At 43.7% G+C, this 19,026-nt stretch overlaps 1 protein-coding gene across 1 annotated transcript in view; it reads left to right on the top strand.

The window, feature by feature from the left end:
- Positions 1-19,026, top strand: part of ndufs1 (NADH:ubiquinone oxidoreductase core subunit S1) — a 55,715-nt gene that overhangs the window by 22,282 nt on the left and 14,407 nt on the right. The window contains exons 9-11 of the mRNA XM_068036110.1: positions 5,849-5,963; positions 7,428-7,573; positions 9,933-10,061. Coding sequence (XP_067892211.1) covers positions 5,849-5,963; positions 7,428-7,573; positions 9,933-10,061 — 390 coding nt within the window. The remainder of the gene's footprint in view (positions 1-5,848; positions 5,964-7,427; positions 7,574-9,932; positions 10,062-19,026) is intronic.

Here is a 19,026-nt window from a genome sequence, read left to right as displayed (position 1 = left end):
CTAAACTCCAGAGAATATAGGACCAGTTCACTTAGCTTCTCATCATAGGACAACCCTCTCATCCCGGGGATCAATCTAGCAACCTTTGCTGTACTGCTTCCAATTCAAGTATATCCTTCCTAAAATATGGAGACCAAAACTGCACGCAGCATTCCAGGTCTGGCCTCCCCAAAGCCCTGTACAATTGTAGCAAGACTCCTTTATTCTTGTACCCCAATCCCCTTGCAATAAAGGCCAACATGCCATTTACCTTCCTAATTGCTTGCTGTACCTGCATGCTAACTTTATGTTTCTTGTACAAGCACACCCAAGTCTCTCTGATCATAAACGTTTATAAGTTTCACGCCTTTTAAAAATATTCTGCTTTTCTATTCTTATGACTAAAGTGAATAACCTCACACTTCTCCACATTATACTCCATTTGTCACCTTGTTGTCCACTCACTTAACCTGTCCATATCTCTTTGTAGCCTTTCTTTGTTCTCCTCACAGTTTGCATTTCCAACTACCTTTGTATTATCAGCAAACTTACATTACCTCCATCTCTTCATCTAAGTTATTGATATAGATTGTGAATAGCTGAGGCCCCAGCACTGATCCTTGCAGCACTCCACAAGACACAGCCTGCCAACTTGAAAATGCTCCATTTATGCATGCTCTTTGCTTCCTGTCCATTAACCAATCCTCTATCAATGCTAATATCCCTCCAATCCCCCTACTCCATGAGCCCTTATCTAGCCTATTAACCGTTTGTGTGGTACCTTTTGTTATTTGTTCATGGGATGTAGGTGTCGCTGGCTAGGCAAGCATTTATTGCTCATCGCTAATTGCCATTGAGAAGGTGTTGGTGAGCTGCCTTCTTGAGCCACTACAGTCCTTGGGGTGTAGGTATACCTACAGTGCTGTTAGGAAGGGAGTTCCAGGATTTTGATCCAGCAACAGTGAAGAATGGCAATATAGTTCCAAGTCAGGATGGTGTGTGGCTTGGAGGGGAACTTGCAAGTGGTGGTGTTCCCATGCATCTGCTGCCCTTGTCCTAGGTGGTGGAGGTTGCAGATTTGGAAACTACTGTTGAAGGAGCAGGCTTGGAGGGCCGAAGGGCCTGTTCCTGTGCTGTAATTATCTTTGTTCTTTTTTGAGTCTTGGTGGGTTGCTGCAGTGCATCTTGCAGATGGTACTGCTGCTACTGTGCGTCGGTGGTGAAGGGAGTGAATGTTGAAAGTGGTGGATAGGGTGCCAATCAAGCGGGCTGCCTTGTCCGGGATGGTGTAGAGCTACTTGAGTGTTGTTGGAGCTGCACGTATCCAAGCAAGTGGAGAGTATTCCGTTACACTCCTGACTTGTGCCTTATACAGGCACTGGGGAAGCGGGAGGTGAGTTACTCACTGCAGAATTCCCAGCCTCTGACCTGTTCTTGTAGCCATGCTATTTATGTGGCTGGACCAGTTCAGTTTCTGGTCAATGGTAACCCCCCCCAGGAAGTTGATAGTGGGGGATTCAGCGATTGTAGTGCCATTGAACATCAAGGGGAGATAGTTAGATTCTCTCATGTTTGAGGTGGTCATTGCCTGGCACTTGTGTAGTGCGAATGTTACTTGCCCGTTATCAGCCCAAGCCTGGATTTGCCCAGGTCTTGCTGCATCTGGACACGGGCTGCTTCGTTATCTGAGGAGTCGTGAATGCTACTGAACATTGTGAAATCATCAGCGAACATCCCCACTTCTGACCTTATGATGGAGGGTAGGTCATTGATGAAGCAGCTGAAGATCACTTTGCAGATGATCGGGAGTATACTGATAGGTCATCCACTCGGCACTTCTGGTTGAAGATGCTTCAGCCTTGTCTTTTGCACTGATGTGCTGGGCTCCCCCATTGTTGAGGATGGGGATGTTTGTGGAGCTTCCTGTTCCTGTTCGTTGTTTAATTGTCTACCACCATTCATGACTGGATGTGCCAAGACTGCAGAGCTTAGATCTGATCTGTTGTTTCTGGAATCGCTTAGCTCTGTCTGTCGCATGCTGCTTCCACTGTTTGGCATGCAAAGTAGTCCTGTGTTGTAGCTTTACCAGGCTGACACCTCATTTTGAGGTATGCCTGGTGCTGCGCCTGCCATGCCCTCTTGCACTCTTCATTCAAACAGAGTTGGTCCCTGGCTTGATGGTAATAGTAGAGTGGGGGATATGCCGGGCCATGAGGTTATAGATTGTGGTTGAATACAATTCTGCTGCTGCTGATGGTCCACAGCGCCTCACGGATGCCCAGTTTTGAGTTGCTAGATCTGTTCGAAATCTATCCCATTTAGCACAGTGGTAGTGCCACACAACACAATGGTGGGTATCCTCAATGTGAAGACAGGACTTCGTCTTCACAAGTACTGTGCGGTGGTCACTCCTACTAATGCTGTCATGGCCAGATGCATCTGCGACAGGTAGATTAGTGAGGACGGGGTCAAGTAGGTTTTTCCCTCTTGTTGGTTCCCTGACCACCTGCTGCAGACCCGGTCTGGCAGCTATGTCCTTTAGGACTCAGCCAGCTCGGTCAGTAGTGGTGCTACCGAGCCACTCTTGGTGATAGGCATTGAGGTCCCCCACCCAGAGTATATTCTGCACGTTTGCTACCCTCGGTGCTTCTTTCAGTTGGTGTTCAATATGGAGAAGCACTGATTCATCAGCCGAGGGTGGGCAGTAGGTGGTAATCAGCAGAAGGTTTCCATGTCCATGTCTGACCTGATGTCAGGAGACTTGATGTGGTTCGGAGTCAATGCTGAGGACTCCCAGGGCAACTCCTTCCTGACTGTATTCCACTGTGCCACCACCTCTGGTGGAACTGTCGTGCCGGTGGAATAAATGCCTTTTGGAAATCTACATCCACTGGAGAGAGATGCGTCCTCAAAATAACTTTTTTTTTAAAAAAAAAATTTGTCAAACGCTATTTTCCTTTCGTAAAACCATGTTGACTTTTCCTGATCATACTATGATTTTCTAAAGTCATTGTTAAGACCTCCTTAATAATAGATTCCAGCACTTACCCGATGACTGATGTCAGGCTAACTAGTCTGTAGTTCCCTGTTTTTTCTCTCTCTGCTTTTTTGAATAGCAGTGTTGCATTTGCTAACTTGCAATCTGCTGGGACCATTCCAGAATCCAAGGAATTTTGGAAAATCATAGTCAGCCCATCAGCTATTACTGCAGCTATCTCTTTTAGAACCCTAGGATGTAAGCCATCAGGTCCTGGGGATTTGTTGGATTTTAATTCTTTAAGCTTCTCCAATACTTTTTCTGTACTGATATTAATCACCTTAATTTCTCTCTTTTAATCCTTTATTTCTGGTATACAATTTGTTTTTTTTTATTGTGAAGACAGACACACAATATTTGTTCAATGTTTCTGCCATTTCCTCATTCTCCATAATAATTTCTCCTGTCTGTGCTTCCAAGGGACCGATGTTTACTTTAGCTACTCTCTTCCTTTTTATATACTTGTAAAATCTCTTACAATCTTTTAATATTCCGAGCATATTTACTCTCGTGCTATATTTTTCCCTTTTTATCAACTTAAAACACTCCCAATCCTCAGATTTGCTACTATTCTTGCAACATTGTAATTTTTTTAAATCTAGTACTATCCTTAACTTCCTGCGTAAGCCACAGATAGATCTTTCTTGCTGAGTTTTTATTTTTCAATGGAATGTATTTTTGTTGAACTATTGAATTTTTTGAATTGTTTTTTTAAATAGTTCCCACTGTTCATTTACTGCCATACCAATCAGCCAGCTCTATATAATTGACTTTGTTTAAAGTTAAGGTTCTTGTTTGTGATTAGAATATGTCACTTTCAGACTTAACATGGAATTCAGTTGTATTATCACTCTTTCCCAGCAGATCTTTTACTATGATGTTACTAGTTAACTCTTCCTCAACATACAATACTGGATCTAAAAGAGCTTTATCCCTAGTTGGTTCCACAACATATTGCTCCAGGAAACTGTCACAAAAACATTCCACAAACTCATCCTCTCGACAACCCTTGCCAGTCGAGATGAGAATTAAAGTTCCTCACAATTATTACATTGCCTTTGTTGCAAGCTCCAACAATTTCCTGTTTAATGCTCTGTCCAGAGGTATAACTACTGTTCAGGAGCCTATAAATTATTCTAACCAGTATTTTCTGACTCTTGTTATTCCTAATCTCCACCCATACTGATTCTATTTCATGATCTTCTGAGCCAAGGTCCTTTCTCGCTAATGCCCTTATGTCATCCTTTACTATCAAGGCTACCCCTCCTCCTTTGCCATTCTGTCTGTCAGGGATATTGGGAAAGAATGGGTGAATGAGACTGACTGGATTGCTAGTGGAAAGAGCCGAGACAGTCTTGATCGGCTGTACAGCCTCCTTCTGTGCTTCTATCTGTGATTCAACAGTCTAACAAGTGTCATATGCTTCCACATCATCTGATGGGCCAGAAAGAAAGAACTTGTCTGTCTTTTTGAAATATTGTGTAGCTTGGAATATTTATTTCCTAACCTAATCACCTTGTAACCATGTCTCTGTAATGACAATTAGATTTAAACCATTTATTTCACTTGCCACTAGTTCATCTACCTTATTGTGGATGCTTCCGTGCATTCAGATCAAGAACCTTTAATTTCATTTTTTTTACTGCTATTCCCTGCGTGGACATTACTCACTGGAACACACTTGCTGTTAAATTTTCTGTCTGTTCCTATCTTACTTTGCTTGTCTTTACCCATATTGCTAGAGTGTTCTATTGCCTCCACTTTTCTCTTTGGATTTCTAAATCTCCCCTTACCTGAACTCCCCTCTATTCGTTTAAAGCCCTATCCACAGCCCTAGTTATACGATTCGCCAGGGCACTGCTCCCAGCCCAGTTTAAGTGGAGCCCATCCCAGTGGAACAGCTCCATCTTTCCTGAGTACTGGTGCCAGTACACCACAAATCGAAATCCCTTCTTCCCACCCCACTCTTTAAGCCTACATTACAACAGTGACTGTGCTTCAAAAGAACTTTATTGACAGTAAAATTCTTTTGAACATCCTGAAGTCATATAAATACAAGTTCTTTCTTTCTGGCCCATCAGATGATGTGGAAGCATATGTCACTTGTTAGACTGTTGAATCATAGATAGAAGCACAGATGGAGGCTGTACAGCTGATCAAGACTGTCTCGGCTCTTTCGAAGAGCAATCCAGTCAGTCCCATTCACCCATTCTTTCCCAATATCCCTGCAATTTCTCCTTCAAATATTTATCCAATTCCCTTTTGAAAGCTACTATTGAATCTGTTACCCCCGCCCCCACCCTATCAGGCATTGGATTCCAAATCCTGACCGCTAATTGCACCAAAGTTTTTCCTCATGTCGTCTCTGGCTGTTTTGTCAATCACTTTAAATCTCTGCCCTCCGGTTATTGACTCTTCAGCCATTACAAATAGTTTGTCTTGGTTTGCTCTATCAAAACCCTTCATGATTTTAAACATCTCGATCAGACCTCTTAATTTTCTCCGCTCGAAGGAGAACAACCCCACTTCTCCAGTCTCTCCACATAACTCCAATCCATCGTCCCCAGAACCACATGGCTAGGTGGATAATGTACAAATATTGGTAGAATTGCAACCTGTTAGGTCAATTCAGCACAATGGTCCTTAAAATAGAAAACTTACTATTCCATACAGGTAATAGGTACAGTAAATGAATCATAAAAATGATGTGCAGTGCGGCCTCTCTGCTTCCAATTCTGTGACATATTGATGTGGTGGTAAAAAAAAAATTTTTTTAATTTATTTATTTTGAAAGTGGTTGTAATTTTTAGCTTTGCTTGCCTTGTTCTGCAGATTTGCGTACGATGGCCTTAAGCGCCAGCGCTTAATTGTTCCAATGGTCAGGGGCCCTAAGGGGCAGCTGGTGTCTGCGTCCTGGGAGGAGGCATTAACACAGATTGCTGAAATGGTAAGGAACTGCTGCAAGTTACAGTGAGCTGAACTCGTTCATCAAACATTGCAGGATGGGAGATAGAGGGAGATGTTATGCAATGGAGCATATCTGCAGGTTGATCCAACATGATATCTGCAGGCTTATCCTTATATTCAAATTGTCCCTTCATATCAAATGAGTGGCAACCAGGGGCATGCTCTGCTAGCACTGTGCTGCTACTCTCCCCCTATTCCCACCTAGTGCTCTCTGGGCCCCTGCTGTCTCTGTGCTTCTGCCATGGATAGGCAGATTCTGCAGTGAGAAGGAGGTGCAGCCATCTCATTGATATCTGTAAGTAAATACCTGTTTTCTTAAAATCATTATTAAAACATTCTTTACATGCAACATTTTGTATTATGGATATTATATACCAATATATTCTTTGTAGATGGGATGGGGGGTGCATGATTACTAATCCATTTTAAAAGGCATCCTTCAAAAAAGTTTGAGAACCACTGTTCAATGTTATCCAATTCTGGCCTCTTGAGCATTCCCAATTTCTTCACCCCAACATTGGAGATTGTGCCTTCAACTGCCTAGGACCCAAACTCTGGAAGTCTCTCCCTAAACCCCTCTCTGTGCTGAGGATAAGTCTACGTAAAGATTAAACATGCTACTGTAAATGGTTTTATTTTCTTCCCTTCCCACCATCCTTCTCCAAGGGTCCTGAGCTGCCAGCTTGTACCCAGGTATCTAAATATCCTAATGGGTACACTTGCCACTCATGGTACAGCTGCTGTCCTAAGCCAGATCAGGGTGAAGAGAGCATGGGTGGTGAGCAGCAGGGGGAGTATTTAAAGGTACCACTGAGCATGTATGAAACCAGCCTGCTCGCATATGTGTATTCAACACCTTTATTCAAATACAATCTTAATCCAGTTTGCAATGACCAAAATTAGTTGACAGCTGTCACGTGGTGAGCTGCTTTGTTTGGGCAAGGGGGGGGGGAAGAATAATTTTCCACTTGGGTGTACAAAACTAAGGCTTCTCAGCTGAACAAAAGTTTTTTTTTTAAAGTGAAGATTTAACAGAATTAAAATTGCCTAGTTTTGGTAGAGCAGATGGGGAGAAACTGCTTCCACTGGCAAGTGGGTTGGTAATCCGAGGACACATTTAAGATAATCGGCAAAAGGACCAGAGGGGAGATGAGGATTTTTTTTTACTCAGCGAGTTGTTGTGATCTGGAATGCACTGCCTGAAAGCGCAGTGGAAGCAGATTCAATAGTAACTTTCAAAGGAAATTAGATATCCTCTTGAAGTGGAAAAATTGGCAGTTATGGCGAAAGAGCAGCAGAGTGGGACTAGTTAAATAGCTCTTTCCAAGACGTGGCACAAATATGATGGGCCAAATGGCCGCCTTCTGTGCTGTATGATTTTATGAAATCCAAGATCTTTTTTGCCTCTCCACCCCCCACCAATTCATTGATGATGTGACTCCAGTTGCAGGGAGTGCAGGATAAAGGCGTGGCCGCTATTGCTGGAGGAATGGTTGACGCCGAGGCTCTCGTGGCCCTGAAGGACTTGATCAACAGGTTAAATAGCGATGCACTGTGCACAGAGGAGATCTTCCCAATGGCTGGAGCTGGGTGAGATTGCCATACTTGCTCTAGTACAGGAGTGGAGAATACAGTACTGGATGTGATAACAAACCCAAGATGATTTTATAACAAGTTGCAGTAGGACAGTGACTCAACTTGAATTGTTTGTTCTTTGTGATGTTTCACAATTTTATTGTTCATTGCGTCCTCAGCATTCTGTCATTGGTTCAGCAAAAAGAAAATACAGACTTGCATTTATATAGCGCCTTTCACGACCACCAGACATCCCAAAGCATTTTATAGCCAATGAAGTACTTTTGAAATGTAGACACTGTTGGAATGTAGAGAACGGAGCACTGGAAAGTTATCGCGGGAATGGGAGAAATAGGTTACCACTTTTTTAATTCACTGCGGCTCCCTATATCCACTGTTACCTGATATATTCAGGGTGTCCAGACCTGGGATTGGTGCTGAACTTCAGCTCAAATGTACCATGTAAAATGAGAATTTGTATCAGTCGTATTTAACACTGCAGAATTTGTGCAGGTTGCCTGCAAAGAAAGGAGCAGAGCGTGGCAAAAGTGCAACTATCAATTTGAATCCTTAGTGATTTCAGCGTCCTCTCTTCCTACTGATTGACTGGCCTGTCCCAATGGGAGGGATGTGGTTTGCTAAGCCAACTTTGTGAACTAAGTTACCCAGAGGATTGATGGCCTATGGGGAGCAGGCATGCAGTCTGCCTTCAGGCTTGGGCTGCTGTGCAGCATGACTAGAATTAAAAGAATAATCTGAGGTTTAATTTTTAAAAATTATTTTCACCCCCTCTTTCCATCCTTGGGGCCCTGCTGAGAGCAGCAACTGAATAAGTGTAGAATTGTGGGAACTGACCTGCATCGAACAGCCATCCCGACCATAAATTGGCACATCGACGGGCTTTCTCTCCTGTTAAACAGATGCTTTTCGGTTGAAGTGTCGGTTGGCTCTTGTGTCTGAGTTAGAAGGTCGTGGGTTCAACACCCAATCCAGACTTTGAGCACGTAAGCTAGACCAGCATTTTTAGTGCAGAACTGGGGGAGTTTTGCATAGGTCGTGACATCCCTGGGCATATAGATGATTAACTGAGACCCCATCTGCTTGTTCCATCCAAAGTGGACATTAAAGATCTTATAGTTAGGATTTGAAGAGAAGCAAAGACTTGTCCACCTAAAAAGGTTAACTGGGTCCTTCACCTTGCTGTTGTTTGTGGGATCTTGCTCTGGGCATCCTCACCTACATGACAACAGTTGCTAAACTTGTTGAGTGTATGTGAAACTCTTGAGACGTGATACAGCTGTATATATTTTTGGAGAACAGGAGCCTCTCTGTGCGCTATATGGAGTAATGCAATGTGGGGAGCGACTACTGCAATTCTCCATGTGCATGTGCACAACTCCCCACTTCCATTACGCTGTTTTGTATTTGTTTTCTGGATGTGAGTAATGCTGCAGTTATTACCTGTTCCTGAGAAGGTGGTGATGGTGGCTGCTTTCCCTGATTGTTAGCCCAATGTGCCCTTGGGTTGTGTGTGAACCAGACCAGATTAAGGGTGATAGGATCCCATCCTTGAAGGACATAAGTGAACCAGATGGGCTTTACCACAGTCCTGCGCCTTGCAGGGCTCTGGTGCCATTCCACAAATTAGCCAGTTTATTGAATTTAGTTTCACAGTTTGACATGATGGAATTTGAATTGATGAACTCTGGGTTTCTTGTGCAACAACTCCCCATGACATTCAGTGGCTCTGCCAATGCCAAATTTCCCCCATGTACATTCTGAGGATCGCCCATTGACTGGAAATTGAACTGTTGTCAAAATCCTGGAAATCACTCCCTACGAACACTGTGGGAACATAGATTGTAGCAAATCTAGAAGGCAGCCCACCATCACCATCTCAAGGCAATTAGGGATGGGTAATAAGTGCCGGTCTTGCTACCGATGCCTGCATCCCAAGAATGAATATATTTTTTAACAAATGACCAGTTCACCACCAGACCTGTAGGGAGGTGCCAACCAGAGTCTAAGGGAGAGTGAGTCACCTGGGGCTGGCCACAGATTTCATCAACTCCTGGTGGTTGAGTGAGTGGTAAAGGCAGTGAGCTAGGAACAGGACATTGCATCTTTTGCCTGTAGAAACCAAGGGATGAGCTGCTATCTGCTTGCAAGAGCCATTTTATAAAAAGTTGTCGGGGATATTTGACCATTTAGAAATGATCTGTCTGTCACAATGGAAAGCAGTATGTTTTAGAAGTCTCTACAGTGCCCAGCTGTCTAACAGAATCAACGTAAGTCGTGTGATGTTTACAAAAGCAAAAAGCGAGTGATACAAAGTGTTTTATTTAACATTTGACTTTTTGCTGTTTCATAACAGTACTGACTTGCGCTCCAATTACCTGCTAAACACCAAAATCTCTGGAGTGGAGGAGGCTGATGTCCTGCTGCTGGTCGGCACCAATCCACGCTTCGAAGCCCCACTTTTCAACGTTCGTATCAGAAAGAGGCGAGTATCTGAATGGTCACTGAACTGGAAAAGGAAGCTTGCATATTCTGGGTGGAAATGACTCCTGCTCCTGGCTTGTTAATGCTTTCCTTTGCTCACTGGTTTTGGCTGACAGGTTACAAACAAAACAGCAACAAGAACCTGCATTTATATAGCTCCTTTAACATAGTAAAACATCCCAAGATACTTCACAGAATTGTAATTAAACAAAATTTGGCACTGATCTACAAAAGGAGGTATAAGGGCAGATGATCAGAAGCTTAACATTTTGGAAGCACAGGAAACTAGGAAGAGGTGGTGGGTAGCTCTATTAATTAAGGGAGACATTAGTATAATAGTGAGAGATGACCTTAATTCAAGAGATCAAGATGTAGTATCAGTTTGGGTGCAGATAAGAAATAGCAAAGGAAGAAAGTCACTTGTGGGAGTAGTTTATAGGTCCCCTAACAGTAGCTATGATTTTAATCTGCATATAGATTGGACGAATCAAATTGGCAAAGGTAGCTTGGAAATGAGTTCATAGAGTGTATTCAGGACGATTTCTTAGAGCAGTACGTTCTAGTGCCAACCTGGAAGCAGGCTATTCTAGACATGTTAATGTGCAATGAGACAGGATTAATTAATGATCTCATAGTAAAGGAGCCTCTAGGCAACAGTGATGTGATAACGTGATCGAATTTCACATTCAGTTTGAGGGTGGGAAGCATGGGCCTAAGACTAGTGTTTTAAACTTAAATAAAAGCAGTTACAAGGGCATGATGACAGAGTTGGCCAAAGTGAACTGGGAAGTTCGATTAAAACGTAGAACAGTAGAGAAGCAGTGGCAGATATTTATTCCATAACTCTCAGCAAATAAATATTCCAGTGAGAAACAAAGACTCTGTGAGAAGGATGCACCATCCATGCCTAACTAAGGAAGTGCTTGATGGCCAGCACGGACACGATGGGCCAAAGGGCCTGTTTCTGTGCTGTATAACTCAATGACTCTAAAATTGGACAGATTTTAAAGCCAGCAAAGAATGTCTTAAAAAAGGGAGAAATTAGAGTATTAAAGAAAGCTAGCTAGCAATATAAAAACAGATAGAGTTTCTATAAGTATTTAAAAAGAAAAAGATTAACTCAAGTGAGTGTTGGTCCTCTAGAGAGTGAGTCTGGGGAATTAATAATGGCTGACCAGGAAATGGTGGAATCGTTGAACAGATATTTTGTGTCAGTCTTCGCTGTAGAAGACATAAAAACATTCCAAAGATACTTGAAAAATGAGGTATAAGGGAGGAAAGAACTTAAAACAATCAAAATCACCAGGGAAAAGATACTGGGAAAACTATTAGAACGAAAGGCTGACAAGTCCCCAGGACCTGATGGCCTGCATCCGAGGGTCTTAAAAGAAGTGGCTGCAGAGATCATAGATGCATTAGTTGTGATCTTCCAAAATTCCCTAGATTCTGCAAAGGTCCCATTGGATTGGAAAATAGATAATGTAACACATCTATTCAAGAAAAGAGGGAGACAGAAAACAGGAAACTATAGGCCAGTTAGCCTAACATCTGTCATAGGGAAAATGCTGGAATCCATTATTAAGGAGGTTATAGCAGGACATTTAGAAAATGATAATGTGATCTGGCAGAGTCAACATGGTTTTGTGAAAGGGAAATCTTGTTTAACTAATTTATTAAAATTCTTTTGAGGAGGTAACAAGCAACGTAGATCAGGGGGAACCTGTAGATGTGGTGTACTTGGCTTTCTAAAAGGCATTCAATGAGGTGCCACATCAAAGGTTACCACACAAAATTAGAGTTCATTGTGTAGGGGGTAACATATTAGCATGGATAGAGGATTGATTAGCTAACGGGAAGCAGAGAGTAGGGATAAATGGGTCATTTTTGGGTTGGCAGGATATGACTCGTAGATCAGTGCTGGGACTCAACTATTTACAATTTACGTCAATGACTTGGATGAAGGGACCGAATGCTAAATTTGCAAATGACACAAAGATAGGTAGGAAGGTAAATTGAGGACATAGCATCTTGAAAATGATATCGATAGATTAAGTGAGTGGACAAAAATTTGGCAGATGGCGTATAATGTGGGAAAATGTGAACTTGTCCACTTTGGCAGGAAGAATAGAAAAGCAGAATATTATTGAAATGAAGCGTGATTCCAGAACTCTCTGGTACAGAGGGATCTGGGTTCATAGAGTCATAGAGCCAGCCTGGTGCATGAATCACAAAGGTTAGTATGCAGGTACAGCAAGTGATTAGCAAGACAATGGAATGTTGTTGTTTATTGCAAGGGGAATCGAATAGCAAAATTTTGATATTTTTATACAGATGTACAGGGCCTTGGTGAGAGCACATCTGGAGTACTGTACAGTTTTGATCGCCTTACTTAAGAAAAGATAAAATTGCATTGGAAGCAGTTCAGAGAAGGTTCACTTGACTGATCCCTGGGATGAAGAGGTTATTTTATGAGGAAAGGTTGAACAGGTTGCGCCGATACCCATTGGAGTTTAGTAGAATGAGAGGTGATCTTATTGAGATCTTGAGCAGTCTTGACCGGGTGGATGCTGGAAGGATGTTCCCATTTACGGGTGGGACTAGAACTGTGGGACACAGTTTTAAAATAAGATGTCTCCCATTTAAGACAGAGATGAGAAGAAATTTTTTCTCCGAGGATCTTTAGTCTGTGGAATTCGCTTCCTCAGAGGGCAATAGAGGCTGGGTCATTAAATATATTCAAGGCTGAGTTAGATTTTTGATAGACAAGGGAGTCAGGTGTTTTGGGGGGGGCAGACACGAAGGTGAAGTTGAGGCTAAATTCAGATCTTATCAAATGTCGGAATAGGCTTGAGGGGCCAAATGGCCTACTCCTGTTCCTAATTCGTATGTTTGTATGTAAAGTAGGTTTTAAGGAGCATCTTAAAGGAGGAAAGAGAGATAGCGAGGTGGAGAGGTTTAGGGAGGGAATTCCAGAGCTTGGGCCTAGGCAGCTGAATGGTGCAGTGATTAAATCGAGGATGTGCAAGAGGCTTGAATGAGAGGAGCGCAGGGATCTCGGAAGGTTATAGGGCTGGTGGAGATTACAGAGAATGGGAGGGGGTGCGTCCATGGAGGAATTTAAAAACCAGAATCAATTTTAAAATTGAAGTGTTGCTGAACTGAGAGCCAGTGTAGGTCAGCGAGCACAGGGGTGATGGGTGAAGGGGACGGTGTGAGTTACAGAGTATAGAAGGCTACAGAGTTTTGGATGATCTTACGTTTATGGAGGTGGAAGATGGGAGGGCAGGCATGAGTACATTGAAATAGTTAAGTCCAGAGATACAAAAAGGGCATAGATGAGAGTTTCAGCAGCAGATGAGCTGCAACAGGGTCTGAATTGGGCAATGTTAGAGGTGGAAGTAGATGGTTTTAGTGATGGTGCGAATATGTGATCGGAAGCTCATCTTGGTGTCAGATGCAAGACCAAAGTTCCAAACAGTCTGGTTCAGCCTCAGAAGTTTGCCATGGAGAGGGATGAAGTGGGTAGCGAGGGAACAAAGTTTGTGGCAGGGAACTTAAATCTTCCCAATATTCTACCTAATAGCCCTTTGGGTGTACCTACACCATATGGACTGCAGCAGTTCAAGAAAGTGGCTCACCACACCTCCTCCAGGGTAATTAGGGATGGGCAACAAATGCTGGCCCTGCCAGCAATGCTCACATCCCATGAACAAATTTTAAAAAAAAAGTTGGAGAACATTTCTGTTCATCCAGCACTGGATATTGGGCAAGTAATATTACAATTTAGAGGCAGTGGAGGGGAGGAGAGAGGTGGGGGTGAGCTAGAGCTAGATATCATGAATGTAAATGTGGAGCCTGATGTTTGTGTTTTCAGATGATGTTGCCAAGGGAGAGCATGTTGAGAAATAAGAGGGAGGCAAGGATAGATCCTTGGGACTCCATAGATAATGAAATGAGAGTGAGGAAGAGAAGCCATTGCAGGTTATTCTCTGGCTATGATTAGATACATAAGAATGGAACCAGGCAACAGCAGTCCCACTCAGCTGGACGACGGTGGAGAGGCTTTGGAGGAGGATGGTGTGGCCATCTGTGTCAAAGGCTGCAGACATCAACAACCTGGGGGTTACCATTGACCAGAATCTTAACTGGACCAGCCATATAAATACTGTGGCTACAAGAGCAGGTCAAAGGCTGGGAATTCTGCAGTAAGTAACTCATGACTCCCCAATGCCTGTCCACCATCTACAAGGCACAGGTCAGGAGTGTGATGGAATACTGTCCACTTTCTTGGACGAGTGCAGCTCCAACAACACTCCAGAAGCTCGGCACCATCCAGGACAAAGCAGGCTGCTTGATCGGCAACCCATTCACCACCTTCAACATTTGCTCCCTCCACCACTGGCTTACTGTGCAGCAGTGTGTACCATAATACAAGATGCATTGCAGCAACTTGCCAAGCTTGCTTCCACAGAACCTTCCAGACCTGTAACCTCTATCACCTAGAAGGACAAGGGCAGCAGACGCATAGGAACACCACCACCCGCAAGTCACACACCATCTTTGGAAAAATATTGCTGTTCCTTTACCGTCACTGGGTCAAAAACCTGGAACTCCCTTCCTACACCCCAAGGACTGCAGTGGTTTAAGAAGGCAGCTCATCGCCATCTTCTCAAGGGCAATTAGGGATGGGCACTAAATACTGGCCTTGCCAGTGATATTCACATCCCATGAAATAATTTTTTTTTTAAATGGTCAAGGAGGAAGAGGATAGTTTTCCACAGTCACATGGGATGTAATTTATGACTTTGAGGGATGAAGAGAGGGGAGGGGCATTGACCAGGTCTTCGGAGAGGAACCTGATTGGAGGGAATCAAACATGGAGCTCTGGAAAAGATGGGCACGGATTTGAGAGGTGTCAACATGTCCAAGGATTTTTGAGAGGATAGAGAGGTTGGGAATAGGGCTGTGGTTTGCAACAACAGCAGTGTTAAGGGTTGGTTTTTTGGGGAGATTAGTGACAATGGCAGATTTTAAGGATGGGGGACAATACCTAAGGAGATGGAACCGTGAACAATGTCAGCTAACATGGGGAATCAGGAAGGGAAGTTGTTTGGTCAGCAGTTTGGTGGGTCTTGTGGACAAGATGAGCTTGGAAAGAGTTTGAAAAAAGACGAAAGAAACTAGAGAAAGATGTGAGTTCAGGGCTAGGGCAGTGGTGGGAAATGGCCCAATTGGCTGGGTGAAGGGAGGGAAGTGCAGAGTTATCTGAACGTGTGGTCTCAATCTTAGTGACAAAGAAATTGATGAGCTCCTTGCACTCTTTGGAGGGGGCAGGGGAGAGGGTTTTAACATGGTTTATTGTGGAGAAGAGAAGCTCGAATTATCTTTGCATTCCAAGATGATCTTGCAATAGTGAGCAGTTTTGGCAGAGTTGAGATAGAGGTTGAAATTACAGAAGCTGAGAAGTCACTTACCGCTGAGGGATTTGAAAGCAGTGAAGCTATCTCGGTGAGAAATTTGGTGGTGGAGAACGAGGATTTGAAATCAGAGGTGAAAGGTGGAATAAGGTGAGATGCTCAAAGGAGGAGAAGGCGCCAAGGGAGTAGGGAAGCAAACCAAGGTGTTATTTAGTGATGAGAGTTACAGTTCCACTGCGGCCGGTTGGGTGAAACGGTAAAAGGTATATCATGGCAGGGAGGCTTCAATTAGGAGGAAGGTATCATCGTCCCTCAGCCAGGTTTTCATCAAGGCCACGATGTCAATGCAGTCATCCACAATAAGCTCATGGAGGCAATGGCTAGGGCCTTGCTCACAAGTGAACGGACATTCTGGAGGGAGATGTGGAGAGGGGCAATGATAGCTTGATCCACTGGCCAAGTCCACAGGGTCAGCATTGGGAGGGGTGATTGGGGCCGAAAGGAGTTTGGAAAGATTATCCCCAGTGTGCTCGCTGGTCAGGATGGTGGGCAAGAGAGATGGACAGAGCAGTTGAGGTTGTTACGCGTAAGGAGGCAGTGCCAAGTGCCTCGTTGGCCTTTTGGAAGATGCTAAGAGAGGCACAGAGGGAAGCTGTAGGCTTGTGTAAGAGGGAGTCAAGCCTGAGACGGTGGAGAGTAGGAAGGTCGACGAGTGCTGAAGAGTTGGGGGAGGGATTTGAGAGGGCAGAGTACCCAGGAGGGGAGAAATGAGAGAAGGCATAACAACAGGAGAGGGGAGTCTAAAAGAGGTAAAGAGAAAAGGAGAAAAATTCACTCATGTGAATGGATACCAAGAAACTCAAGTTACATAGGTCTGGTTACTTAGCAAGAATAGGATCTGTATGTCTTGCTGATAAAGAAGAGACAAAGAGAGAGTCCAAAGTTCAAGTCAGAGATCCCGTAGTGGGATGAAGTTGACATAGGGAGGGTGGAATCAACTTTGGGCTTTAATAAAGTGATGTCTGTATTTTGGGACAGGTGGAGGGCGAGAGAGTGTAGAAACTGTTTGGAGGGTGTATTATCGGAGAGTGCACTTTTAGAGGTATTTGCTTGGGAATGAAGATTCAGGAGGTGTGCAGAATCTATCGTGGAGCAGAAAAAACGTCATTATAAAATCCAGATGCGGTAGAGAAATGGACTTTGACCCAGGAGAGTGAATTTCTGGCCAGGAAGCAGGAACTGTAGCTGAAGCTGAAAACCCAATAGGATCAGCAATACAGTCATAAGTGCAGTATCTCAAAGAGCTGCATGTCAGGGGATGAACAGTTTTATCCTCTTCTACCAGAAGGCACAGAACATAGTAAACTCCACAGGGTTCCGAAGAAGGGTCACTGACCCGAAACGTTAACTCTGCTTCTCTTTCCACAGATGCTGCCAGACCTGCTGAGTGATTCCAGCATTTCTTGTTTTTGTTCCACATTATTGTGATTGGGTTTGAGTGATATGCAACCATGAAACTGAAATCTGACACATAATGGGCTGAGAGGCATTACTACTGGGCTAGCCAGTACATTGGCAAACAACCATTCCCTCCTCCTTTTACTTGCTGATCTTATCTGTGCCATCTCTGAAATATTAAACCACATCACATATGTGTGATTCCTCCACCCCTGCAATGCGGCAGGAATACTGCATTCCTACAATTCTGGCCTCTTGCACATCCCGATTCTTTGTCCCAACATTGGCCATGCCTTCAGCTGTCTAGGCCTGAACCTCTGGAACCCCCTCCCTAAAGCTCTACACCTCTGTACACCTTTCTCCTTTAAGACAATCATTAAAACCTGCAGCTCTGACCCAAGCTTTTGGTCACCTGTCTTAATGCCTCCTTGTGTGGCTTTGTGTCAGATTTTGTTTGATAGCTCTCCTATAAAGTGGCCTGTGGTGTTTTACTACTTTAAAGGTGCTGAATAGATGCAAGTTGTTGTTTCTCCGAACCATGATGATTTTGTGTGTGTGTCACCATGGCTCAGTTGGTTGCACATTCGCCTTTGGATCAGAAAGTTGTGAGCCTGAGCCACACGCCAATGCCACTGGTAAACAGATTAGCAGGCCCTTGATCACATGGCTATTTGTTGGACCTTGTTGGCACATTTGCCTACATAATTACATTCCAAAATTAATTCTTTATGCAAGGCACTTTGAGCCATTATGATGTGATAAAGTGCAACTATTATAATACTTCAATTCAATTTCAATTTATTGTCCATACAGAAATTTATTTCAGGTGCATTGCTCATCCATCAAAAAAAATTACAGTGGCGCAGTGGTTAGGACCTCATCCTCACAGCTCCAGCGACCCGAGTTCAATTCTGGGTACTGCCTGTGCGGAGTTTGCAAGTTCTCCCTGTGTCTGCGTGGGTTTTCGCCGGGTGCTCTGGTTTCCTCCCACAGCCAAAGACTTGCAGGTTGATGGGTAAATTGGCCATTATAAATTGCCCCGAGTATAGGTAGGTGGTAGGGGAATTGAGGAAAGGTGGGGATGGGGTAGGAATATGGGATTAATATAAATGGGTGGTTGATGGTCGGCACAGACTCGGTGGGCCGAAGGGCCTGTTTCAGTGCTGTATCTCTAAATAAATAAATAAATAATACAGTTACAATGCATACATACTCCAGAATTTACTTGAAGTTGCACCCAAGGATACCAGCCCATAGAATAATCTGGTTTTATCTCTTATACAAGCTGCCACTGTTTGTTGCTCTACAAGTATAAGATTTTACAGAAGTGGCATCCTATGAATATTCTGTACTGAGTTAGCAGCTTTCAGCAAGGGTGCAGTGGTTCACCTCTCTGCTCTTGGATTCCTGCTTCTTGTCACTGTCCAGCGATTCCTGCTATGCAGACAGGATCAGACTCAGCTATGATCTCAGTTCTCTTCCTCCACCGCACCCAGCAATTGAATGTTTTGCAGACACTTGTTGTCGAGGCTCACATGTGAACAGTAGCTTCTGGTACCTATATTCTCACTCCAAAATGTTATCATCTTTGAGAGATGGGAAGGAAAAAGGGAGAGAGCATCTTCATTGTCTGGTTAAGCAGCCACAATTTTGTCCAAGATTCCTCACAATGGATCATTTAGTACCACACAATCAGAAAATTCATAGAAATGCATGAGACGTTACAACCACGGTAACAGATCATTCCGCCCAACCTGTCTGTCCCATTGATTACCCTCCATGCAAGCAAATAGTTCTAGTCGCATTTACCCACCCTGCTCCCTAAGTTGCTTTCACTTCTTTTCTTTCATCTACCTATCCAATCTAGTATCTATCTATTTACCACAACAAAGCTTTTCCAATCTCCACATGGCCAGCTTTCAGTCTCAGATAGTCCAGGTTGGGGGAGGGGAGAGAGTAGATTTTTCAGCTAGCGCAGGCACGATGGGCTGAATGGCCTCCTTCTGCGCCGTAATTTTTCTCTGGTTCTATCCTTGGCAGACAGCTACAGATAGCTATTGGAAGAAAAGGAATGCTAATTCTCAAGAGTCT

Source organism: Heterodontus francisci, chromosome 7, assembly GCF_036365525.1.
Source record: "Heterodontus francisci isolate sHetFra1 chromosome 7, sHetFra1.hap1, whole genome shotgun sequence".
Lineage (NCBI taxonomy): Eukaryota > Metazoa > Chordata > Chondrichthyes > Heterodontiformes > Heterodontidae > Heterodontus > Heterodontus francisci.
This window is presented reverse-complemented; position numbering and strand designations above follow the sequence as displayed.